The sequence below is a fragment of the Zalophus californianus genome, chromosome 9 (genome assembly GCF_009762305.2).
Source record: "Zalophus californianus isolate mZalCal1 chromosome 9, mZalCal1.pri.v2, whole genome shotgun sequence".
Lineage (NCBI taxonomy): Eukaryota > Metazoa > Chordata > Mammalia > Carnivora > Otariidae > Zalophus > Zalophus californianus.
This window is the reverse complement of record NC_045603.1, coordinates 17,331,818-17,354,483: the sequence shown is the minus strand read 5'-3', so window position 1 is coordinate 17,354,483 and position 22,666 is coordinate 17,331,818. Positions and strand designations below refer to the sequence as shown.

At 35.6% G+C, this 22,666-nt stretch overlaps 1 protein-coding gene across 5 annotated transcripts in view; it reads right to left on the bottom strand.

The window, feature by feature from the left end:
- Window positions 1-22,666, bottom strand: part of SLC41A2 (solute carrier family 41 member 2) — a 122,981-nt gene that overhangs the window by 69,770 nt on the left and 30,545 nt on the right. For all 5 annotated transcript variants that reach the window (XM_027593834.2, XM_027593839.2, XM_027593835.2 and 2 more), the window contains exon 3: window positions 6,799-6,906. In XM_027593834.2, coding sequence (XP_027449635.1) covers window positions 6,799-6,906 — 108 coding nt within the window. The remainder of the gene's footprint in view (window positions 1-6,798; window positions 6,907-22,666) is intronic.

Below are 22,666 nucleotides of genomic sequence, written 5' to 3'. Positions count from 1 at the left end.
AATGGTGGACTTTGAATCTGTGTAGTCGATTTGTGTCAATTATACCTCAGTAAAGCTTCAAAGAAAGGGGGGTGTTAAAAATCTAGATGATTGAAACAGTTTTAGATTAAACCTAAGTAGTTTCATTCCCCCAAAGCTATGGCTATAGATTGGTATTTATAACTTAAGAAACATACTCTATGAACTAAGAGAAATATGCAGTTTCATTTGTATTTAACAATCAGGTTTTAAGACAAGAACTGGCAAAATTGAGAATATGCCAAATTTAGGAAACAATACTGAGATTGTAACTATATCAAAATTATGCCATAGTTATTAATATCATTATTTGCGGTTTAATTTTTTGTTATTTTAGAAGTTTTACAATTTGAACTGGAAGTCTAACTTAAAATTATCAGGGAAAGGTTTTACCCACTTTTTCACATCCCTCTACTAGAATGTAAGCTCAATGATGGCAGGAACATTTTCTGTTTTATTGATTGCTGATTCCCTAGCACACAATAGCACTTAGTGTATTGTAAAGGGTTTGAAAATATTTTTTGAATTAATGAATTAAAAAGGTAGAATGTTACAAAATAATTTCAGAGAATCAAGAGTTCTCTGAGAAGACATTTGAGGCAACAGAAATCAATTCTGCCTTAAGTGGAAAAGTGCTAATCAAACTGTGCTAGGCAATTTGCTCCTGGAAAATAGATTTATAGGCTTTAAAAATATGTTGTCTTTAGGACAGTGGATGCCATTTTTGACATATCTAGCATCCAGAAGCAGAAAATTTTTTTTAATTTTTTAAAAATGTTTTATTTATTTATTCATGAGAGTCAGAGAGAGAGAGAGAGAGAGAGAGAGGCAGAGGCAGAGGGAGTGGGAGAGGGAGAAGCAGGCTCCCCGCAGAGCAGGGAGCCTGATGAGGGACTCAATCCCAGGACTCTGGGATCATGACCTGAGCCGAAGGCAGACGCTTAACCATCTGAGCCACCCAGGCGAAGCAGAAAATTTTAGACCTCAGATAATAGAACTTAAACCCAACAATTTATAGACTCACTCTACTTGGATTATTTTCTAATTATATACTACTGTTATATATCCACAACAATTATCTACCATAATATATATCTACTGTTGAAAAGACTAAAATCCAGAAAAAAATGTTCAAGTTAACCATTATAATTTAGAGATAAATTCTGACTCAAGTAAGAGGGCAAGATAAAGTTGATTTGAATTCATTATTAAATCTTCCTTGTTAAAATAGGAAATCTTTTTATTGAAATATCTTTTTATCTTGGAACATTTAACCTTTACCTTTATAGAATAACAAGTTTCAAAGACAACTGTCCTTCAGTGATTGAGTAGGCTATATCTGATATCTTATGTTTTAAGTTCTCTATCTATATACTTACCCAAAGCCTTCCTTATAATCCTATAAGCTCATTTACCCTGATTCTCCTGCAGACAATCATACAAATGAGAAAAGACTCTTTAATGGAGCAAAAAGATTAAAGTAATCATAGCCTGGTCTTCTTTGGCTATAATAATTTTTACTCCTACTTTTATTTTTTTTTATTTTATTTTTTATTTTTTTTAAAGATTTTATTTATTTATTTGATAGAGAGAGATGAGAGATAGAGAGCACAAGAGGGAAGAGGGTCAGAGGGAGAAGCAGACTCCCCGCCGAGCAGGGAGCCTGATGTGGGACTCGATTCCGGGACTCCAGGATCATGACCTGAGCCGAAGGCAGTCGCTTAACCAACTGAGCCACCCAGGCGCCCCTTTACTCCTACTTTTACAAGTGAAAATAAATACTACATAGGAAAGTTGTAAAACTTTTAAAAGAATTATTTTTTGACCATAAATGAAAAGGCTAACTTTCAAATAGTACTTGTTTTAAGTTAAAAGAAAATTATATTCATTGACCCTTTTCCCTGGAACCAGGGAGTACAGGTAGGAATCTGCCACAGCAGTCCCGATAAAAGACAATAGACAACTAAATTAAGGTAGTGGCAGGTGGGGCATAAGAGGAAGGGGAGAGGGATTTCATAGGTTGAACTGACAGCCTAGACATTAACTGGATAGAAGGGAGGGGATGAGTGGTAAGAAATAGGGAAAGCACAGGTAGAGTAAGAGAAAGTAATGAATTTAGTTTTGAATGTACTGAGTGGTACAGACAATTGAAAATTCAGCTCTGGCGGTCAGGAAGGAGACTGGAAATACGGATCCAAGAGTTAGCAATTAGCAATGTGCAAGCAATAGCGGACTACGTGAAATTATTGACACAGAACATGAAAACAAGGTACTAATACTTCAGGAAAACCTCAAGATAAGCAAAGAAAAAGAAACCAAAAGAGTAGACTAAGATAAGCAAAGAAAAAGAAACCAAAAGAGTAGACTAAGAGGAAGTCATGAATGAGATGGAAGGAATTTAGCATGGGGTCTCAACGTCAAGGGTAATAAAAAATTTCAAGTAGAGAACAGTCAGTGAAGAGTCCATCGAAGGTGAGGCTCTGGGGATCTTGCTTTAAGTCTTTAACCTAGGGGGTGCCTGGGTGGCTCAGTCGGTAGTTAAGCATCCGACTTTTTGATTTCCGCTCAGGTCATGATCTTAGGATCTCAGGATTGTGGGATCGAGCCCTAAGTCGGGCTCTGCACTCAGTGGAGAGTCTGCTTGAGATTCTCTCTCTCTCCCTCTCCCTCTGGCCTTCCCCATCCCTCTCTTTCTTTCTCTCCCCTCCTCTAAAAAAAAAGAGAAGTCTTTAACCTAGAGTTGCTTTAATAGTTGATAGAGTATCAGAATTAGAATATAGCTGGCAACAATTCCTTAGCACTCTGTAAGAATGGTAGTACTCAACCTGGCAAACTTGAGATCAAGTTGTCTAAGCAATGAAAATATTATAAACTAGATGAATATAGTATGTTATCATAGCTTGGTGCCACGAGTTACTACTTTTCCATCCACCGATTTGTCTACTTTTACCCCTCTCGAAACCTGAGATTTTTCAAGTGACTACTCCCAGTATTTAATTTCAGCTAATCCATCAGCTAGTCTTGTCATCTCTCTCTGAAAATTAGTTCTGGATTCCAACTATGCCTCACTATATCCACTGCTACCACCTTGTCTCAAGCCAGCATCACCTCTAGCCTGTATTATTGCAACAGACTTTTAACTTGTCTCTCTGCTTTAGTCTTTGGCCCTCTATTATCTCTGTATCAGCACAACAGTCAAAATAATCTATTAGATTATATGTATCTATCAGATCACAGTACACCTCTGTTCAAAACCTTTCAATGGCTTTCCATTTCCCACAACAGGCAAAGTCCTTAAAATGGCCCACAAGGTGATCTCATGCCCTGTTATTTTCCCTTTCTCTCACTTGGTCCCAACCCCATTGGCTCTAGGTTGTTCATTTAACACAGTGGTTCTCAAGCTTTGATGTATCGGAGTCGCTGTGGTTATAATACAGATTGCTGAGCCACACCCCCAGAGTTTCTGACTCAGTAGCTTTGGGGTCGGGCTGAAAATTTACATTTCTAACAAGTTGCTAACCATGCTTATCAGAGACCACACTTTGAGAATCATTGATCTAACGTATCATCGGCAGTCCTGCCTCTGGCCTTTGACATTGACTAAGCTGTGCCTATCTTCAATAGTCTCAATAAAAGTAAACAAATTAGTAGACAGAAAAGTAGTAATTCATGGTATGAAGCTATGATAACATAGTATATTCATCTAGTTTATGGTGTCTTCATTGCTTAGAGAACTAAGTAATTTCTTCAGTTTATTACTCAAATATCTTATAATCAGTGACAAAATTCTTGATCTATGGAAGACATGACTCCACCTCTACCTTCCCAAAGAAAGGCCCAGCAAGCTCACTTCGCAGTAAGGACATTGGCTGATCAACTCCTCCCATGAGCTTTGCTTCTAATCAGCTTCGGAGTTCCCCTCTCTTAAACATGAACAAATAAAAGTAACCAGACACTTGATGGAAATATCTAACATAAAATATAAATGCCACAACAAATAAACGAAAGCTCAAATTAAAAGTTTAAGATGAAATTCACCTTTATTCAGTGTTAATGGTAATATAAACAAATTAATTTGTAGCATATTCCCTTTTCAACCAGCTTCCCTACAGCAGAGCCTATTTCAAAATGGAGTGACATGTTTCATCTCTTACTTGAATCTAAACAAATACTGGAAAATGCTCAAGAATGTTGCTTTTAGAAATATTTTCTTTGAGATAAGCTGGCCAAAATTTCAGTTTTCCGGGCAGTTATCAAGTTGCTTAAAAGCTTGTATGCTTAACTATATTTATCAGAACAAAGTTCATTTTCCAACAAAATGAAACTAAAGCTACCTTTTAACTCTCATTCCAATAACTTCCTTTTCCTTTAAATGTTGTCAGTTTTGTTTTTCAACACCTCTTTATTCCCTTCCCTGGCCATAAACTCTTGGATCAAGTTTTACCCTGCTGATCCACCAGTTCTTTTATTTATTTATTTATTTATTTTGCTGCCCCACCAGTTCTTAAAGCATAATGCAAATGTAGATCACTGGGGAAAAAAGATGGTAAATGGAACACATGTATATAATTTCACTAACTCTGAAAGCATTGGTAAAACTACATAAAAGGTTTTGTTTTGTTTTTTAAAGACAAAAGCTAGTGGTATAAGGGACATACCAAGGAACACCAAGTGTGAAATCAATATTCAGTTGACACCAAATGTCAACATTATATAATCAACTTCTGAGATACTAGAATGTGAAATTTAATCAGATTGTTAAAAATTATATTACAATCTTACTATTACATTTTTTAGAAATCATTTCTAAGCACTGAGAGCTACTAGATCCATCCTATGGTCACTATACTTCCTATATGTAATACTATATAGACGCCCACTTTAAAACGAAGTCATTAAAGAATCAAAATTGGCTTGGGCTAGTTTTGCCAATTTAGATACTTCTAAGAATGATGGTGTTACCAAATTACTGGACTTTCTTTCCTCTCATAATAACTGATGAAAGATATTTCCTCTTTAATTCTTAGGTTTGAAGATTTGATTGATGGTGACAATGCAATTTCATTAAGTAATTCCATAAACTGAAGTTTTGTACATTGCTTGATGATGCTTTCTAAGTATTTTCAGATAAGTCTAAGATTGCTGTCCTAACATATTTTTTTTTAATATTTTTACATGTACTTAATGGCTTCACATGATCGCTTGAGAAAACTTTGTCTTTAAACCTTGGATCTAAAAGTTTAACAATGGAGCAATGAAACTGGCTTCCATGACGCCAAAAAGTAATGAATTTCCATCTGTATCCTATCACCAACACAATTGTTTAGCTTCTTGGTTACCTTAGATATGCAAATTTTTTGCCCCTGGTTCATAGATGGGCTTATTTGCTGTAGCATCTTTAAGCAAACAAAAAAAAAACCCCTAGGGGGCACCTGGGTGGCTCAGTCGTTAAGCATCTGCCTTTGGCTCAGGTCATGGTCCCAGGGTCCTGGGATCAAGCTTCGCATCGGGCGCCCTGCTCAGTGGGAGGCCTGCTCTCCCTCTCCCACTCAACCTGCTTGTGTTCCCCCTCTCACTGTCTCTCTCTCTCTGTCAAATAAATAAATAAAATCTTAAAAAAAAAATCTTAAAAAAAAAACCCTAATTTCATATACTAAAGGTACTGCAATTAGTAATAACCTCTGACAGCTTAATTTTTGACTAACATTAAATGGGTAGATGGTTCACTGAAGTGAACCCCACTAGCAACGTGATTTTAACCAACATAATTTGGTTGCACAATGGTGAACCTCCAACAAATGTTACAGTGAGAGAACAATGTCCTTTGGGCTTCTAAAAATAACTCAGAACTCTGTAACTGGCAACATTTTAAAAAAATGCTTAGCCTTTCTGGATGACAATTTAGCATATGTAGCTAAAGCCTTAAAAGAATGAATTTTTTTCCTAAACAGTTTTAGTTACAATCCTAGAATATGCCCAAAAGAAATAAAAGAATACAAAACTGTATGTATAAAAGTATTCATTATAACATTGTTTATAATAGCAAAACATTAGAAAGAGCCTATATATCAATAGATGATGGACTAAATTGTAGGAGAGCTATATAAGGGAAAAGTACATAGCCAATAAAAATAATGACATAGGTTTATATTGATATAGAAGGATGATCATGGTATATCTTCAAATGGATATCACAGATTTTAAGAGAGAATATATATGATTCTTGTTCTTTCTAAAAATATACAGTATATATCTATATTATGCCTAGCTATATATAAGTATAGTTATCCAAGTACAGACAGATATCCAAGTATAGAAGAATCTATACCAAAATATTAATATATGATTATGTCTAGGTGAAGAATTTGGAGTGGTTTTAAATTTTCTTCTTTGTAATTTTTTCCCTTGTCTTCAGTTTTTGCAACAAGGATGTATTACTTTTATAACCACTAAAGGTTTAAATACCAATCAACCAACCATTGAACCATAAAGACTCCCAATATCTAACTTGGCCCATGTCTTAAGCACTGATAACTGCCAGAATGCCCTGGAGCAAAACAGGCAAGTATACTACTTCTCAGGATAAAGGAGGGCCTATAATTCACAAATTAGCCAACCTAGAGAACTTTCAGGGTATGTTATCAGGCATTACTACTTAGCATATCCCTGAGGTCCAGAAATTTGTCAGATAGAGGAAAAAAACTTTACCGATACAAGTTCTTCTTCCCAGAAAGAAAGAGTAAAGGTAATATACATACTTAGAGGTAGGAAAAAACTTACTGCAGTGGATAATCTGGATGCCAATGTCATTTCCAAGTTCCCTTTGAGACCAAGAAGTGCAGGAACTAAAATGAAGACTTCTGTTACCTTTTTGAACACCTCCCAGTGCTGTAAGGAAAAAAAAAAAAAAAGAATTTTCTGATACTCTTTAAAAAATACTTTAGAAAAAAGATATTTCTAAAAATCTCAGCCTTTTTTCCCAATGTTGCATCTACATTTTGCAATAACAATACAGGTCATTTAATCAGTGAACATTTAGCTTAACTCTATTCTCCAGAGTTCTGGAGCCTTGAGTTACTTTAGAAGATTGAGGTAAATTGGGAGTGATAGCTGATATAGTCACTACGTCCCCAAACACCTCTAGCTTGCTCCACAACTTTGATACCCTTAAATTTTACTTTATCCCTTAATGAGGACAGGAGTCAGTATAACTAGTAGTTAAGAGCACAGACTCAAGAACAAGACCATCTGGATTTGAATCTTGGTTCCAACACTAATTATAACAACCCCACAGGAAAAGTATAGTAATGTTATTATTTAATCTCGCAGATGAAGAAATAAAGACTCAGAGAAGTTAAATGATTTTCCCAAGGCCAGAAGATGGACCGAGAATGGACCTTGGGAGTTCTGAGTCATCCCATGCTCTGGTTCCCATTTTAGGGTGTGAGGCAAGAGGCTGCAGTGCACAGGATCAATAAAAAAGCACTAAATTGGAAATTAGAAAATCTGTGATTCTAGGCACGGATCTGTCATACCTAGCTGCATAATCCTGGATGAGTCATGTGACTTTCAGATCTCCATTTCTTCATCCATGAAATGAAGATACTGTCTGCCCTGTCTAGCCCTTGGGGACTACCACGATAATGAAAATAACATGTTATAGTACTTTATAAAGTGAAAAAAAACACACAAATCACTTAATAACACAATCTGCTACTTTACTAATGCTATTAAGAAGTGAATGTCCCAGTAAGAGACTTTATGGACCAACATATTGATTTATGACAAAAAATATCAAGAATGCAGCTTTGTCATTACTACCAAAACAGGTGAGAGAAGTAAAACTTAAATTCATCAGATAAATGAAAGAAAAATTCAATTTGTCCCCAAAGTTGCCCTAGAGGTTGTTTCAAATAGATATAGAACTAGGACCTAAAGAGGTTAGGAAATGTTTATCAGATCAGTCTTTGGTGGTAAAATCCTGGTTCAAAGGATATGCAAGGGAATCCCTCCAGGGTTCAAGCCAATTAAGGATGAGCCTAAAAAAAGCATAGAGGGCCTACTTGATCCCAAATGTCTTAACCTCCTAAAAAACTAAGAAATAATCTTTCCATGTTGTACGATGGGTTAAGAATTCTGCTGTGCTAGTGGGATATGCCTCCTTCAGAGATGTGAGTGGTGGTGGTGATAATGATGATGATGATGATGAAAAAGATAATAATACTAACAAATAATTAACAATATTCAACATCCACTGATTGCTTGGTATGTGCCAGGCACTGTTTTCTTTCGGTTTACTCATTTAAGCTTCACAACAAACCTATGAGATAGGTATTATTTTTAACAATTCAGGAATACATTTTACCTAGGTCATCATTTTAAGATACCTAGCTATATGACTTAATTTTAGAAACATAAGAATAATATGCAAATATCTCTATTAGTCTAGCTCCTACATGTCATCACACTTTGGATCTGTTTGGATGAACTCCTTTTGGTTACTCCCATCCTTCCCAAGTTCAATTCAAATCAAATACTCCCATGAGAATTACTGTGAAGTCACTATTACCTTAGCATTCCTATAATAAGAATTCTCCATTATTGATTTCCTATCTCATACCAAATAAATTCTATATTCTTTTCCCTATACCTGCAGAGGTGTGCTTCTAGAAGTTCCCAAACTTTCTCAGTTTTCATGAAACCCGTAGGCTAAAAGAAACACCTAAAGGTCCTATTTATTAAGGAGTTGGTCCAAACAACTAACAAGTTATTTATTTCCTAACAATTTAGTAGCCATTTGTAGAAATAATACAAATACACTGAAAACAATATTTTATGTCATATCACCATAATTACTTATTAACGGGATGTGTGTACCTGTTGGTCACTGCACAACTTCTCAAGCCTTGGAACTGGACACTGCCACCTTCATTTCTTGTTCTATATTGGTTTTTGTGTGACACTTGCTTTTTTTTCACAGCACCACTGAAAATCTAGTCATCAAGAGAAATGTGTGATGCAATGTGGAAGTGTTGAACCACCTTGAGTTTGTAGAGTGTCCAAGAAATATCATTGTGCTTCCTTCAAAATTGTTTAAAAATCCCACAGCAATCCTGGAGTGTCCAGAGACAGCATTTGGGATATTTGAAAGTAGTGAGAAGCAATACAGTACTTAACTCAAAGAGAAGGGCTTCAGAGTCAGATTATCTAGGTTGGAATTCTGACTCTTACTACTTTTACTGTGTGACTTGTGTGATTCACTAAAGTTTATTTAACCATTCAACTGTTGAAGGTTACCTGGGTTGTATCCAGTTCTTGGCTATTATGAATAAAGTAGCTATAAACATGTACAGGATTTGTGTGAACATAAATCTTCATTCTCTGGCATAAATGCCCAGGAATGCAATTGCTAGGTTACATGATAGTATCTAGTTTTAGTTTTTGTTTGTGTGTTTGTTTTTAAAAAACTGTCAAGGGGTGCCTGGGTGGCTCAGTTGGTTAAGCGCATCAGACTCTTGGTTTCAGCTCAGGTCATATGATCCCAGGGTCGTGAGATGGACTCCCCCCGCCCCCCAAGGCTCCGCACTCCACATGGAGTCTGCCTGTCCCTCCCCCTCTGCTCCTCCAACTCATGCATGCATGTGTGTGCACTTTCTAAAATAATAATTTTTAAAAATCTTAAAAAAAAAAAAGTAAACTGACAAGGTGTTTTCCGGAGTAGCTGTTCTGTTTTAAATTCCCATCAGCAATGTATGAGTGATACCATTTCTCTATCTGCTTAACAGCATTTCAAAGTTTTACTATTTTTATCATAGCTATTCTGATAGGTGTGTAGTGATAATCTCAGTGATTTTCATTTGCATTTCTCTAATGGCTAAAGATATTGAACATATGTTTATTTGCCATCTGTACACATTCTTTGGTGAAATGTCTCTATGTCTTTTTGCCAATTTTCTCATTTTTTTAACTGTTGAGTTTTGAGAGTCCTTTATATATTCTAGTCTTTTGTCAGGTATGTGCTTTGCAAATATTTTCTTCCACTCGGCAGCTTGGCTTTTTATCCTTTTAATAAGGTCATTCACAGAACAAAATTTTATTTGATGAAGTCCAATTTATCCATTTTTCCTTTTATGGATCCTGCTTTTGGTGTCAAGTCTAAGAAATCTTTGCCGAGCCCTAGATACTGAGAATTTTCTACTATATTTTTCTAAAAGTTTTCTAGTTTTACATTTCATATTTAAATGTGTGATCCATGTTGAGTTTTTTTTTTTTAGTTTATTTTTCAATAAAGACTTCGGTTGAGGTTTATTTCTTTCCCTATGGATGTCTAATTGCTTTAGCACCATTTGCTAAAAGGGCTATTTTTTTTCTCCATTAAACCTGTCTCAAAAATTAGCCGAACATATTTGTGTGGGTCCATCTCTGGGCTGTCTATTCAGTTGCACTGATCTACATATCTGTCCCTCCACCAATACCACAGTCTTGACTACTGTAGCCATGTTAATCAGCTTGACATCAGGTAAATTCATCCTTCCCCCTTTATTTTTATTTTTCAAACCGGTTAAAGCTATTCTATTTTCTTTTCCTTTGCATATAAATTTTAGAATATTATCTACAAAAAATCTGGAGTTTAAAAGGTTCTGTTAAACCCATATATCAATTTGGGGAAAACTGACATCTTTATTATGTTGAGTCTTCCAAGCCATGAATATGGCACAACTCTCCATTTAGTTAGATCATCTTTGGTTACTTTCATAATGGTTTTATAGCTTTTGGCATACAAGCCCTGTACATATTTTGTTAGATTTATATGTAGGTATTTATTCTTTGAAAAATGTTATTGTACCTTTAATGTCAATGTCCACTTTTTCATTGTAGTGCATAGAAACAGAATTTATTTTTTGTATGTATTGTGTATCCTGTGACTTTGCTGAACTTGTGTCAGTTCTAGGAGCTTTCTTTGTAGATTTCTTGGGATTTTCAAAGTGGGCAATCACATCATCTGCAAATATCAAGTTTTAGTTTTCCTTACAAATCTGCATGCCTTTTTTTTCCCCTTGCCTTACTGCACCGTGTTCAATAAAGGTAATGAGTGCAGACAGCCTTGCCTTGTATCTGGTCTTAGGGAAAAGACATTCATATTTCACAATTAAGTATAATGCTGAGGAAATTCCACTCTATTCCTAATTACCTGAGTTTTTATCATGAATGAGTGAATTTTGTCAAATGCTTTTTCTGCATCAGTTGTATTACCATGTGATTTTCTTCTGTAGCCTGTTAATATGGTAAATTACATTTTCAAATGTTGAGCCAGACTTGCTTCCCTCACTTGTTCATGGCGTATAATTCATTTTTTATATTGCTGAACTCTATTAGCCAGTGTTTTGTTAAGGATTTTTGTTTGTTTATATACAGGAGATTAATCTGTAGCTTTAAGAAAATTGCATCGTCTCTGGTTTTGGTATCTGGGTAATACTAGCTTCTTAAAGTGAATTGAAAATTGTTTCCTCCTCTTCAATTTTCCAAATGAGCTTATACAGAATTAGTGTTAATTCTGCTTAAAACATTTGATAGAATTTTCAGGTGAAACTACCTGGGTCTGAAGGTTTCTTTTTTAGGAGTTTTTTTAAATTACACATTCAATATCCTTAGTGGGTACAGAGCTATTCAAATGATCTAGTTCATGTTGGGTTCCTTGTGGTAGTTATGTTCTTCAAGAAAGCAGTCCAACTTTCTGGTAAGTTGTAAAATGTACGTGTTCAGAGTTGTCTATAGTATTCCCTTATTATTCTTTTGATGTGTACAGGATCTATAGTGATATCCCCCATTTCATCCTGATATGGTAATTTAGGTCTTTTTTGGGGGGAGGCAGTATTGCTCCAGATTGTCAGTTTTACTGATCTTTTCAAAGAACCAACTGTATGTTTCATCAGTTTTCTCTATTGTTGTCTTGCTTTCAATTTCATTGAAATTTCTGCTTTAATTCTGCTTGCTTTGGGTTTATTTTGTTCATCTTTTTCTGAGTTTCAGATGAGAGCTTCGATTGTTGACTTAAGATTTTTTTTTTTTAAGATTTTAGTTATTTATTTGACAGAGAGAGAGAGCGAGAGAGGGAATACAAGCAGGGGGAATGGGAGAGGGAGAACAGGCTTCCAGCTGAGCAGGGTGCCCGATGCGGGGCCCAATCCCAGGATTCTGGGATCATGACCTGAGCCGAAGGCAGACGCTTAATGACTGAGCCACCCAGGCATCCCAAGATTTTTTTTCCTCATTCTAATGTATGCATTTAATTCTATAAATGTCCATCTATGTATTGCTTTACCTGTGACTCACAAATTTTGATGTTACCTTTTCATTTTCATTCAGTTCAATGTTTTGTTTTTTACTTTTTTGAGACTTCCCCTTTGAACATGGATTATCCAAAGGTATGTTGTTCTGTTTCCAGGTATTTGGAAATTTTTCTGTTTTCTTTCTGTTACTGATTTCCAGTTTAATTACATTGTAATTGGAGAACATACTCTGAATGATTTCAATATTTTAAACTTGAGGTTTGGTTTATGGCCCAGGATATGGTCTACCTTGGTGTATGATCTATGACAGTTTGAACAGCATGTGTACGCTGCTGTTTGAGGGGGGGAGGGCTGTTCTGTAAACGTCAATTAGATCTTGTTTGGCTGGTGGTGGTGTTGAGTTGTTCCATATCCTTGCTGATTTTCTATTTGTTCTATCAATTGTTGAGAGAAGGGTGTTGAAGACTCTATAATTGTGGATTTTTCTATTTCTCCTTTCAGTTCTATTGGGGGCTCTCATTATTAGCCAACAAAAGTGAAAATCCTAGCACCCTACATGCCCTTCTCTGATATCACCCTGAAGTGTTAGGGTACCTCACTACAGCCTCTTCCTCCCCAGATTTATTGAGGTATAACCGAAAAAAGTGTAATATATGTAAAGTGTATAACATGATGATTTGATATACACACACATTGTGAAAGGAGTCCCACCATTGAGTTAATTCACATATCCATTAACTCACATTGTTACCTTTTTCTTTGGTGAAAATGCTTAAGACCTACTACCTTATTTAGCAAGTAACAATTATACAGTTCAGTATTATCAAATATAGTCCCCATGCTATACACTAAATCCTCAGAATTTATTCATCTTGTAACAAAGTTTGTACCTTTTAACCAACCTCTCCCCATTTCCCCCATCCTCCTATCGAGTACCATTTTACTCTGCTTCTTTGAGTTAAACATTTTTTTTAAGATTCCACATATAAGTGATACCATGCAGTAGCTGTCTTTCTCCATCTGGCATATTTTACTTAGCATAATGCCCTCCACATATATCCACGTTGTTCATTACAGCCCCAAACTGAGCCTTTGCGGCTCTGGGTGTGTGGATGAGACCACAGTCTTTTCTGTCATGGTTGGCTAGGGTAGAACAATTCTTGTCTACAAGGTTTCTGTCTCACTAGACTGCCCCTTTCCTAGTCCTTTAGCTAGAGAGAGCAGGTTTTTTGTTGTTGTTGTTTGCATCTGTTGGTATTCCCAGGTTGCTGGCTTCTTTAACTCCAAATCTGGGATATATGAAGCAAAAAGGGCTTAACCAGACTATCTTCTTCCCACCTTTCACAGAGCCTTCGTATGTTTGCTTTATATAAAGTTTCCAGGGTTTTGTTTTGTTTTGTTGTTGTACTTAATGGGCAGGATAGGTAAACGTACATTTACTACAGCTTCCCAGAGGTCAAAGTCCGTGTATTATTTTTTAAATAAAATCCAGATCCATTACGTAGAGGGAATGCTAGTGCCTTCCTGAGATCACAGCTATTTTAAAAGAGATACTTTCTCTTTAATACAAACTCTAAAATGATAGCTATGCTTTATAAGGAGAGACAAACATGCCAATGCCTTCTTAATTTTGTGAATTGAGAAACTGATGACAAAAATTTGTCTAACATTGATACTGCCCTCTTCCCTTCTCTTTGCACTTTTAAAACACTGGCATCATGTCCACAAAACTTCAACAAAGTATCCGTTTTCTCTCTGACCGCTCTACTTTCCATATCAGAAAAATAGCCCTAACTCAGAGTTCCATGGTTAGAAATACGGCTTAGGTATTGCATCATTCCATCTGAATTCCAAAACACACACAGCAGTATAGTAATAAACAAAGGAATATTTGAGAGCTATACTATCCTCTATTTCAAAGGAGTATTTTCAGCATTGCAATGATACTATCTTCATAAAACATAATAGGATCTCAGGGTTTGGCAGACATCAGTTTTCAATAATATTCTAATGATCAGTATAAATTTACCTAGGAATTACTGGAAGTTCCAAAGGTATTAGCTCAGTTTACTTACATTTCTTTTAGATGGATGGGTAGCTAACAGTAATCTCATTTTAGAGAATCTTATAATAGATTAGGTCTATGGACAATCCAAGATACGCATACAACATGTTATACAGAGCACAGGATTGATCCACAAGACAGGGCTCTGCCATTGACAAGCTGTACGTTCTTGGGCAAATCATTTAAAATGATTTGCTTATTTTTAGTGAGGGAAGAAAAGACAAAGAGCTTGGACCAGGATATTTCCAATTCTGAATCCTATCATTTTAAAACTCTAAGTATGATTATCAAAATTCAGGAATATTTGTAACCAAGTAGAGTTTATTTCATTTCATTCATTCATTGAACAAGGAATTACTAAATGTCTGTTCTATGTAAGGCATTAGGCTGGTTTTTTGGACTGGGCCCTACGTAAGTGGGACCAAAGACTATGTGGACTAACTATCCCACCCAACTCCATTTACCAGTAGTAAGGGAACTTACATTACTTGAGATTCATAGTTCTCAAACTGGAGCCCACATCAAAATCACCAGAAATAACAAAGCTTATAAAAATAGATTGCTGGACCTCACCCCAGGTTTCTGATTCCGTAGAGCTAGGATAGAGTCTGAGAATTTGTGTATCTAAGTTCCCAGATGATGCTGATGGTACTGGTTCAGGGAGCACACTTTGAGAACCACAGTCTCAGATAAACAAAAAGACCACGGAGGAGCCAAGTCCTATATGTGCGGGGTCACTACACTAAAGGTGCTGTTCTTACCTCCTGTGCATACTTTTTCATCTCCATTTTCCTTGAAACAATATCCATTGCCTTCCACTTGAAAAGCAGTTAAATTCTTATTCTTTGTGCTTCTAGTGAAATTGCTGATCTGAGTGGTCATCTGTCCCCTGAGATAGAAGTGTGACTCAAACAGGGCTAATCATATTATTTTATCTCCCTAATCACATTGACTGGTCCCCCACGGGTAAGCATGTGACCAAAGACAAGCCAACTGAAGAGTTCTTCCTTAGAATCTTCCAAACCGAAGACAGAGGATAGCTCATTCTTTCCCTCTGTAGAAGAAACTAAAAGGATATGACCCCACAACTGTCAGGAGCTATGTGCAATAGGAGAGAATGTGGGCAACAAACAAAATGGAAATTGCAATGAGAGACAGAGAGAAGATAATCATAAAATTAAGTCCCTGATCTAGTTATATCTGAGGTAGGCTGTACACCTATTCTTCACAGTTACAAAAGACAATGCATTCTTTATTATTATTATTGCTTAAATTAACTGGTTAGTTGGGTTTTAATTTCTTACAACAGAAAAGTTCTGACCATAGAAGGTGATCCAAAGATAAGATATGTCCCCTATAAACAAGGAGATAGTACAGTAAGTAGTTAAAAGCCTACTTGAGTTTAATTCAGTCACTTACCAGTTATATGACCTTAGGCAAATAACTTCATATCTAAGCCTTGTACATAAAATGGAAATAACACCACCTACCTCAGAGTCTTCATAAACATCAGGTGAGATAACTCACACAATGTACTGAGAAAGAACATTCAATGAATGATACCTGTTAATATCACACCATTTACTGAACATTGATCTCCCAGGTACTGTAACTGTGCTTCACAAGCTCTTGTACTAAGTTTTTTAATTTAGGGCCCAGGATGAATAAAGTGATGTTGTAAGGCACAAGCACACAAAGGTAGTTTAGACTGGGACAAAAGCTTACTCCTTGGGGTAAGCTTGAACATGTAAAAAGAACATTCCATATCTCTATAGTCTTTTTGGTACTTCAGTAGAAGTCCTACAGCACTCTTCTTACTTCTAAAGGTACTTAAGTGTTCAGTCATACACTTTAGTTATAATCTAAGTATTCGTATTTCCCACTACTACAAAAAGGCATCAACTTTGGGGTAAAAATTCTAAATTTGAATTCCTACCCTGTATTTGCTAGCTGAAGGAGCTCTCTGAGCCTCACTCATATCCCTCATTTGTAAAGTGAGGAAATATCTATAAACTCAATCTTTGAATTATTACTCTCACCCAAAACAGGTGATCTTGGCAAATTTTCTCAGCAAACATCAATTAACCACTCCAAGCTGAATGACAATTAAATAATAAAAGTAAAAGCAGAGAGGCAGGGCTAGAGCAGGTCTTACATAAAACAGGGAATAGATGTCCTAATAAATAGAAAGCAGATAATGGCCAAGCAATCTACCCTAATTTGCCATCGGCCACATATTAAAGTACTGCCTTAAGACACTAATGGCCATTTAACCCCTTATCCTGAATTTGATAATCCAGCTGAGGCAGCACACGTAACAACACCTGCTAGGGACTGAATTGTGTCACCTTCATAATTTCTGTGTTGAAGCCCTAATCCCCAGTGTGACTGTATTTGGAGATAGGGCCCATGAGGTGGTGATAAAGGTTACATGAAGTCATAAGGGTAGGGCCCGAATCTGATAGGACTGGTGCCTTTGTAAGAAAAGTAAGAGGCACCAGCCTTTGCTCTCTCCAGCATGTGAGGACGCAGAGAGAAGGCAGCTCTCTGCAAACCAGAAAAGGAGCTCTCACCAGGAACAGGATAGACTGGGACCTTGATCTTAGACTTCCCAGCCTCCAGAACTGTGAGAAATAGAGTCTAATGTTTAAGCCACCCAGCCTGTAGTATTTCATTATAGCAGTCCAAGCAGACTAAGATGGTACCAAAGACAAACTTCAGTTTTTCAGTTGTTTAAAACTGGCCCTGAACTCTAACCACATTAGAGGTATGTAGCCCTTGGGGGCCTGGGTGGCTCAGTCAGTTAAGCGTCTGCCTTCCGCTCAGGTCATGATCCCAGGGTCCTGGGATCGAGCCCCCCATGGGGCTCTCTGCTCAGTGGGGAGCCTGCTTCTCCCTCCCCTCTCCCATTCCCCCTGCTTGTGTGTGTGCTCTCTCTGTCAAATAAATAAATAAAACCTTAAAAAAAAAAAAATGAGGTATGTAGCCCTTAAAGGATTACAAAAGATTTCACATGCATTAAGTTTGTATAATGTGTAGTGGTTAAGAGCTTAGATATTGAATTTGGATCAAGATCCAATCCTCAGCTCTATTACCTAATAACAAAGTTGTTTTTTGTTTGTTTGTTTGTTTATAAAACAAAGACAATAGCACCTTCCCTACAGTTTTCTTGTAAGGATGAAAATAGATCATGTATGTAAAGAGCTTAGGGCAGTGCCTACAGCAAACTTCAACAAATGGTGACTGTTCAACATTTATTCAACAAACATTTACTGAGAATCTACTCAATCTGCTAGGGATGAAATGGTGAAAATTTTTTTAAAAACTTACAAAAATAAACACAAGAAGAAATAGAAAATTTTGATTAGCCCTGTGACTTCTTAAGAAACTCAAGCTGTAAATAAAAACATTCCTCCACAGAAAATGGCAGGTCCAGATGCCTTCATCAGGCAATTATACCAAATACTTAGGGAAGAAATAATGACAAAGTGACATAAACCTTAACAAAAAATAGGAAGGAAAAAGAGAACATTTTCAAATTCACTCATGAGACTAGTACTACCTTAATAAAAACTGTTAATGACGTTATGAGGACAATTATGGGCTAATCTTACATATGAATATAGATGCAAAAATTCTCACCAAAATATTAGCAAAATTAATCAGAATTGTATAAAAAGAACAATAAATCATGACCAGGTTATCTTATCCCAGAAATATGATTGGTTTAATCAATATAATTCAACACAGCAACAAATAAAGGGGAAAAATCATAGAGTGTTAACAGAGAGAAAGGATTTGATAAAATTAAACATCCATTCATGATTTTTAATACAAACCTCAGTAAGTTAAAAAAAAGAACCGTCCTTAATATGATAAAGAGTATTACAAAAATCAGTAGCAAACCCCATACTTCATGAGGAACTGTTGAAAGCTTTCTCTTTGAAATCTGGTACAAGACAAGCCTGCTTTCATCACTTCTTTTTTATAATGCTTTGGAGGTCCTAGCCAGTACAGAATGGCACCAAAATAAACAAACATATAAATAAACAAACAAATAAATAAATGGTTTAGAAAGAAAGAAATACTGTCACTATTCACAGGTAATATGGTTATGATGAAGTAATTCTAAAATAATTTACATACGAATTATTAATATTAGTAAGTGATTTTAGCAATGTTGCTAGATACAGGGTCAATACATACACACAAACAGAAAGTGAATTTTTTAAAGAACTATACTATTTACAATAGCATAAAAAGTATGAAATAACCAGGAAAGAGTCCAACAAAAATGTAAAAGACCTGTGTTTAGAAACTAGAAAACATCAGAGGCGGAAATTAAAGATGACTTAAATAAATGGAGAGGGCTATTCCATGTACCTGTATCCGAAGAGTCAGCGTTGTAAAGAGTAAATTCTCCTCCTAATTATCTGTAGATTCAATGCTATCTGAATCACAATTGCAACTTTTTTTGCGGAACTTGACAAGCTTTTAAACTAAAATGTACATGAAAGTGCAAAGGAAAAAGAATAACGAAAGCACTTTGAGGAAGAACATGGAGAGAACATTCTCTACTAGATATTAAGATAGTGTAGTATTCATGCCAAGCAACATAAATACACCAAAGGAATAGAATAGAGAGCCCAGAAACACATCTGCACATAAATGTGTACCTGATTTATAGGAAAGAAAAACAAAACAAAACAAAACAAAACACAATCCCTACTCAAACTCTCTATAAAAAATTATTCCAGGGAGAGAATGATCTAAATGTAGAAGGCAAAATGTAAAGGCAAAACAACAAAACTTTAAGAAGGTAAGAAAGTATGGAAAGATTTCTTAAGCAGGAAGCAAAAAGTACAAACCATGGAAAAGTAGGAAAAAAGGCACTATATCAAAATTAAGAATTTCTGCTCATTAAAACTCATTGAGAGAGTGAAAAAGCCATAGAAGAAAGATATTTTTAATACATATAACTAAAGGACTTGTATCCAGAATACACAGATAACTCTTACAAACCAGTAAGAAAAAATCTAACAAATAAGAAAATGAATAAAAAAACCCAACTTTACCAGTAATGTCCAAATAAATGGTCAGTAAACATCATTAGTCATGAGGGAAATCCCCATTAAAACCACCACACATATGCCAAAATTTCTCAACTTAAAAAGACTGCTGATACCTTGTATAAATAAGAACACAGAGTGATGAGACCTCTCATACACAGCTAGTTAATCTGTAAATTGGTACAACCATTTGACATATACTAAATTTAAATACCTGTATATCCTAAGACCCAGAAATTCCATTTCTACATGTATATACAACAGAAATGCATGCACATGTGCACCCAGAATCTGGAAAAACACCAATGAACTCAATGTCCATCAATAGCAAAGAGAATATATTGTGATCTATTCATAATTGGATTAACATATAGCAATAAAAATAAATGAACTACAGTTTCATAAAACTTACATAATGTTGAACAAAAAAAAAGCCAGACACAGAGGAATATATATTCTACACTTCACTGTATAAAATTTTAGAAAAATTAAGTAAAACCAAACAATGGTGTTTACTGATACACATTTATAAAGACAAAGAAGTATGGCTCATAAAATCTGATTATTGATTACCTTTGGTGATGGGGAATAAAGGGTAGCAATTACAAGGGAGCACAAAGAAGACTAATGAAGTACTGCTAAGATTCTGTTTCTTGACCTGATAGTTATATGGTTGCTTGTGTCATGAAAATTCACTGAGCTGTACATTTTTGGTTTTTATATGCTATATGTGTTAATTTTCACAATTAAAAGTTTTTAAAAGCATATTTAAATGAAATTTTTCAAAACATTTGTTTTTATAATTTTTAACACTAAAGTTTAATATTATAAATCAATTATACACGTGTTATTATCTCAAATAGTATCAAGAAATAAACATTACACCAGAGGAAGGTACATAAGCTATATAAATATTCTAATAATCTATACTCTAACATATTAATCTTATAGATGTTACTATCATCTAGAGTAAATGTTGAGTGTTTCTTCAGAGTAACTGCTATATCAAGAAAAAAATGTCAACCAGAAATAGCTTATTCATTTTAGCTGTTGTGATACTATTGTAATAACTTGAAATACTTCAAGGGGACAGGTAGATTTGGTCCTCTGTTAGTTTTACAGTCCATTCAAAAATTCAATATACTTTCCACCTCCCTCACTCTAACCTCCTGTCTCCCTCTTATTAAGACCCACCTGGAAAATCCACAAATCTCCCCATCTCAATATCTTTAAATTAATTACATCTGCAATGTTTCTATTTTCCCCAACACTTTTTACTGATGGATAATTAATGCACAATGTTATATTAGTTTCAAGTGTACAATAATATGATTCCACAATTCTATACATCACTCAGTGTTCATCAAGATAAGTGTACTCTTAATCCCCTTTACCTATTTTACCCAATCTCCCCACCCACCTTCCATCTGGTAACATCAGTTTGTTCTCTATATTTAAGAGTCTGTTTTTGTCTCCTTTTCTTGTACATTTTGTTTCTTAAATTCCACATATGAGTGAAATCATACAGTATTTGTCATTCTCTGACTTATTTCACTTAGCATTATACCCTCTAGGTCCATCCATGTTGTTGCAAATGGCAAGATCTCATTCTTTTTCATGGCTGAGTAAGATTCCATTGTATCTATACCACTTTTTATTTAACCTTTCACCCACCAATGGATACTTGGGTTGCTCCCACATCTCGGCTACTGTAAATAATGGTACAATAAACATAGGGGCGCATATAGCTTTTCGAATTAGTGTTTTCATTTTCTTTAGGTAAATATCATAATGGAATTACTGGATCATATGGTATTTCTATTTTTTAATTTTTTAAGGAATCACCACACTGTTTCCACAATGGCTGCACCAGTTTGCATTCCCACCAGTTGTGCACGAGAGTTCCTTTTTCCCCATATCCTCACCAATACTTGTTATTTCTTGTGTACTTGATTTTAGCCATTCTGTCAGGTCTAAGGTGATATCTCACTGTGGTTTTGATTTGCATTTCCTTGATGATTACTGACGTTGAACATGTTTTCATGTGTCTGTTGGCTATCTGTATGTCTTCTTCAGAAAAAAATGTGCCCATTTTTAATCAGATTATTTGTGGGTTTTGGTGTTGAGTTGTATAAGTTCTTCATATAGTTTGGATATTAACCTCGTATTGGACATATCATTTGCAAATATCTCCTCCCATTCAGCTGTCTTTTTGTTTTGTTGATGGTTTCCCTCACTGTGCAAAACCTCTTTATTTTGGTGTAGTCCCAATAGTTTCAGTTTGCTTTTGTTTCCCTTGTCTGAGGAGACATATCTAGAAAAATGTTTCTCTGGCCAACGTCAGAGAAATTACTGTTTGTGCTCTCTTCTAGGAGTTTTATGGTTTCAGGTCTCCCATTTAGGTTAATCCATTTTGAGCTTATTTTTCTGTATGGTGTGAGAAAGTGGTCCAGTTTCACTCTTCTGCATGTAGGTGGTCAGTTTTCACATCTTTTTGTTGAAGAAACCATATTTTCCCCATTGTATGTTCTTGCCTCCTTTGTCATAGATTAATTGACTGTATAAGCATGGGTTTGTTTCTGGGCTCTATTCTGTTCCATTGATCTATGTGTCTATTTTTATGCCAGTACCATTCTTTTTTTTTTTTTCTTAAGTAAACCCTACACCCAATGTGGAACTTCAACTCATGACCCTGAGATCAAGAGTCACATGCTCTACTGATTGAGCCAGCCAGGCACCCCCTGTTTTTATTACTACAGCTTTGTAGTATATCTTAAAATCTGGGGATTGGGACACCTACCAGCTTTGTTCTTCTTTTTCAAGGTTGCTGTGGCTATTCAGTGTCTTTGTGTTTCCATACAAACTTTAGTACTATTTGTTCTAGTTCTCTGAAAAATGCTGTTGGTATTTTGATAGGGATTGCATTATATCTGTAGATTGCTTTGGGGTGGTATGGACACTTTAACAATATTGGTTCTTCCAATCCCTGAGCATGGGATAGCTTTCCATTTGTTCGTGTCTTCCTCAATTTTTTTTATTTAATTTTATTTTATTATGTTATGTTAGTCACCATACAGTACATCATTAGTTTTTGATGTAGTGTTCCAGGATTCATTGTTTGCGTATAACACCCAGTGCTCCATGCAATACGTGCCTTCCTTAATACCCATCCCCCCACCCACCTCCCCTCTAAAACCCTCAATTTGTTTCTCCGAGTCCACAGT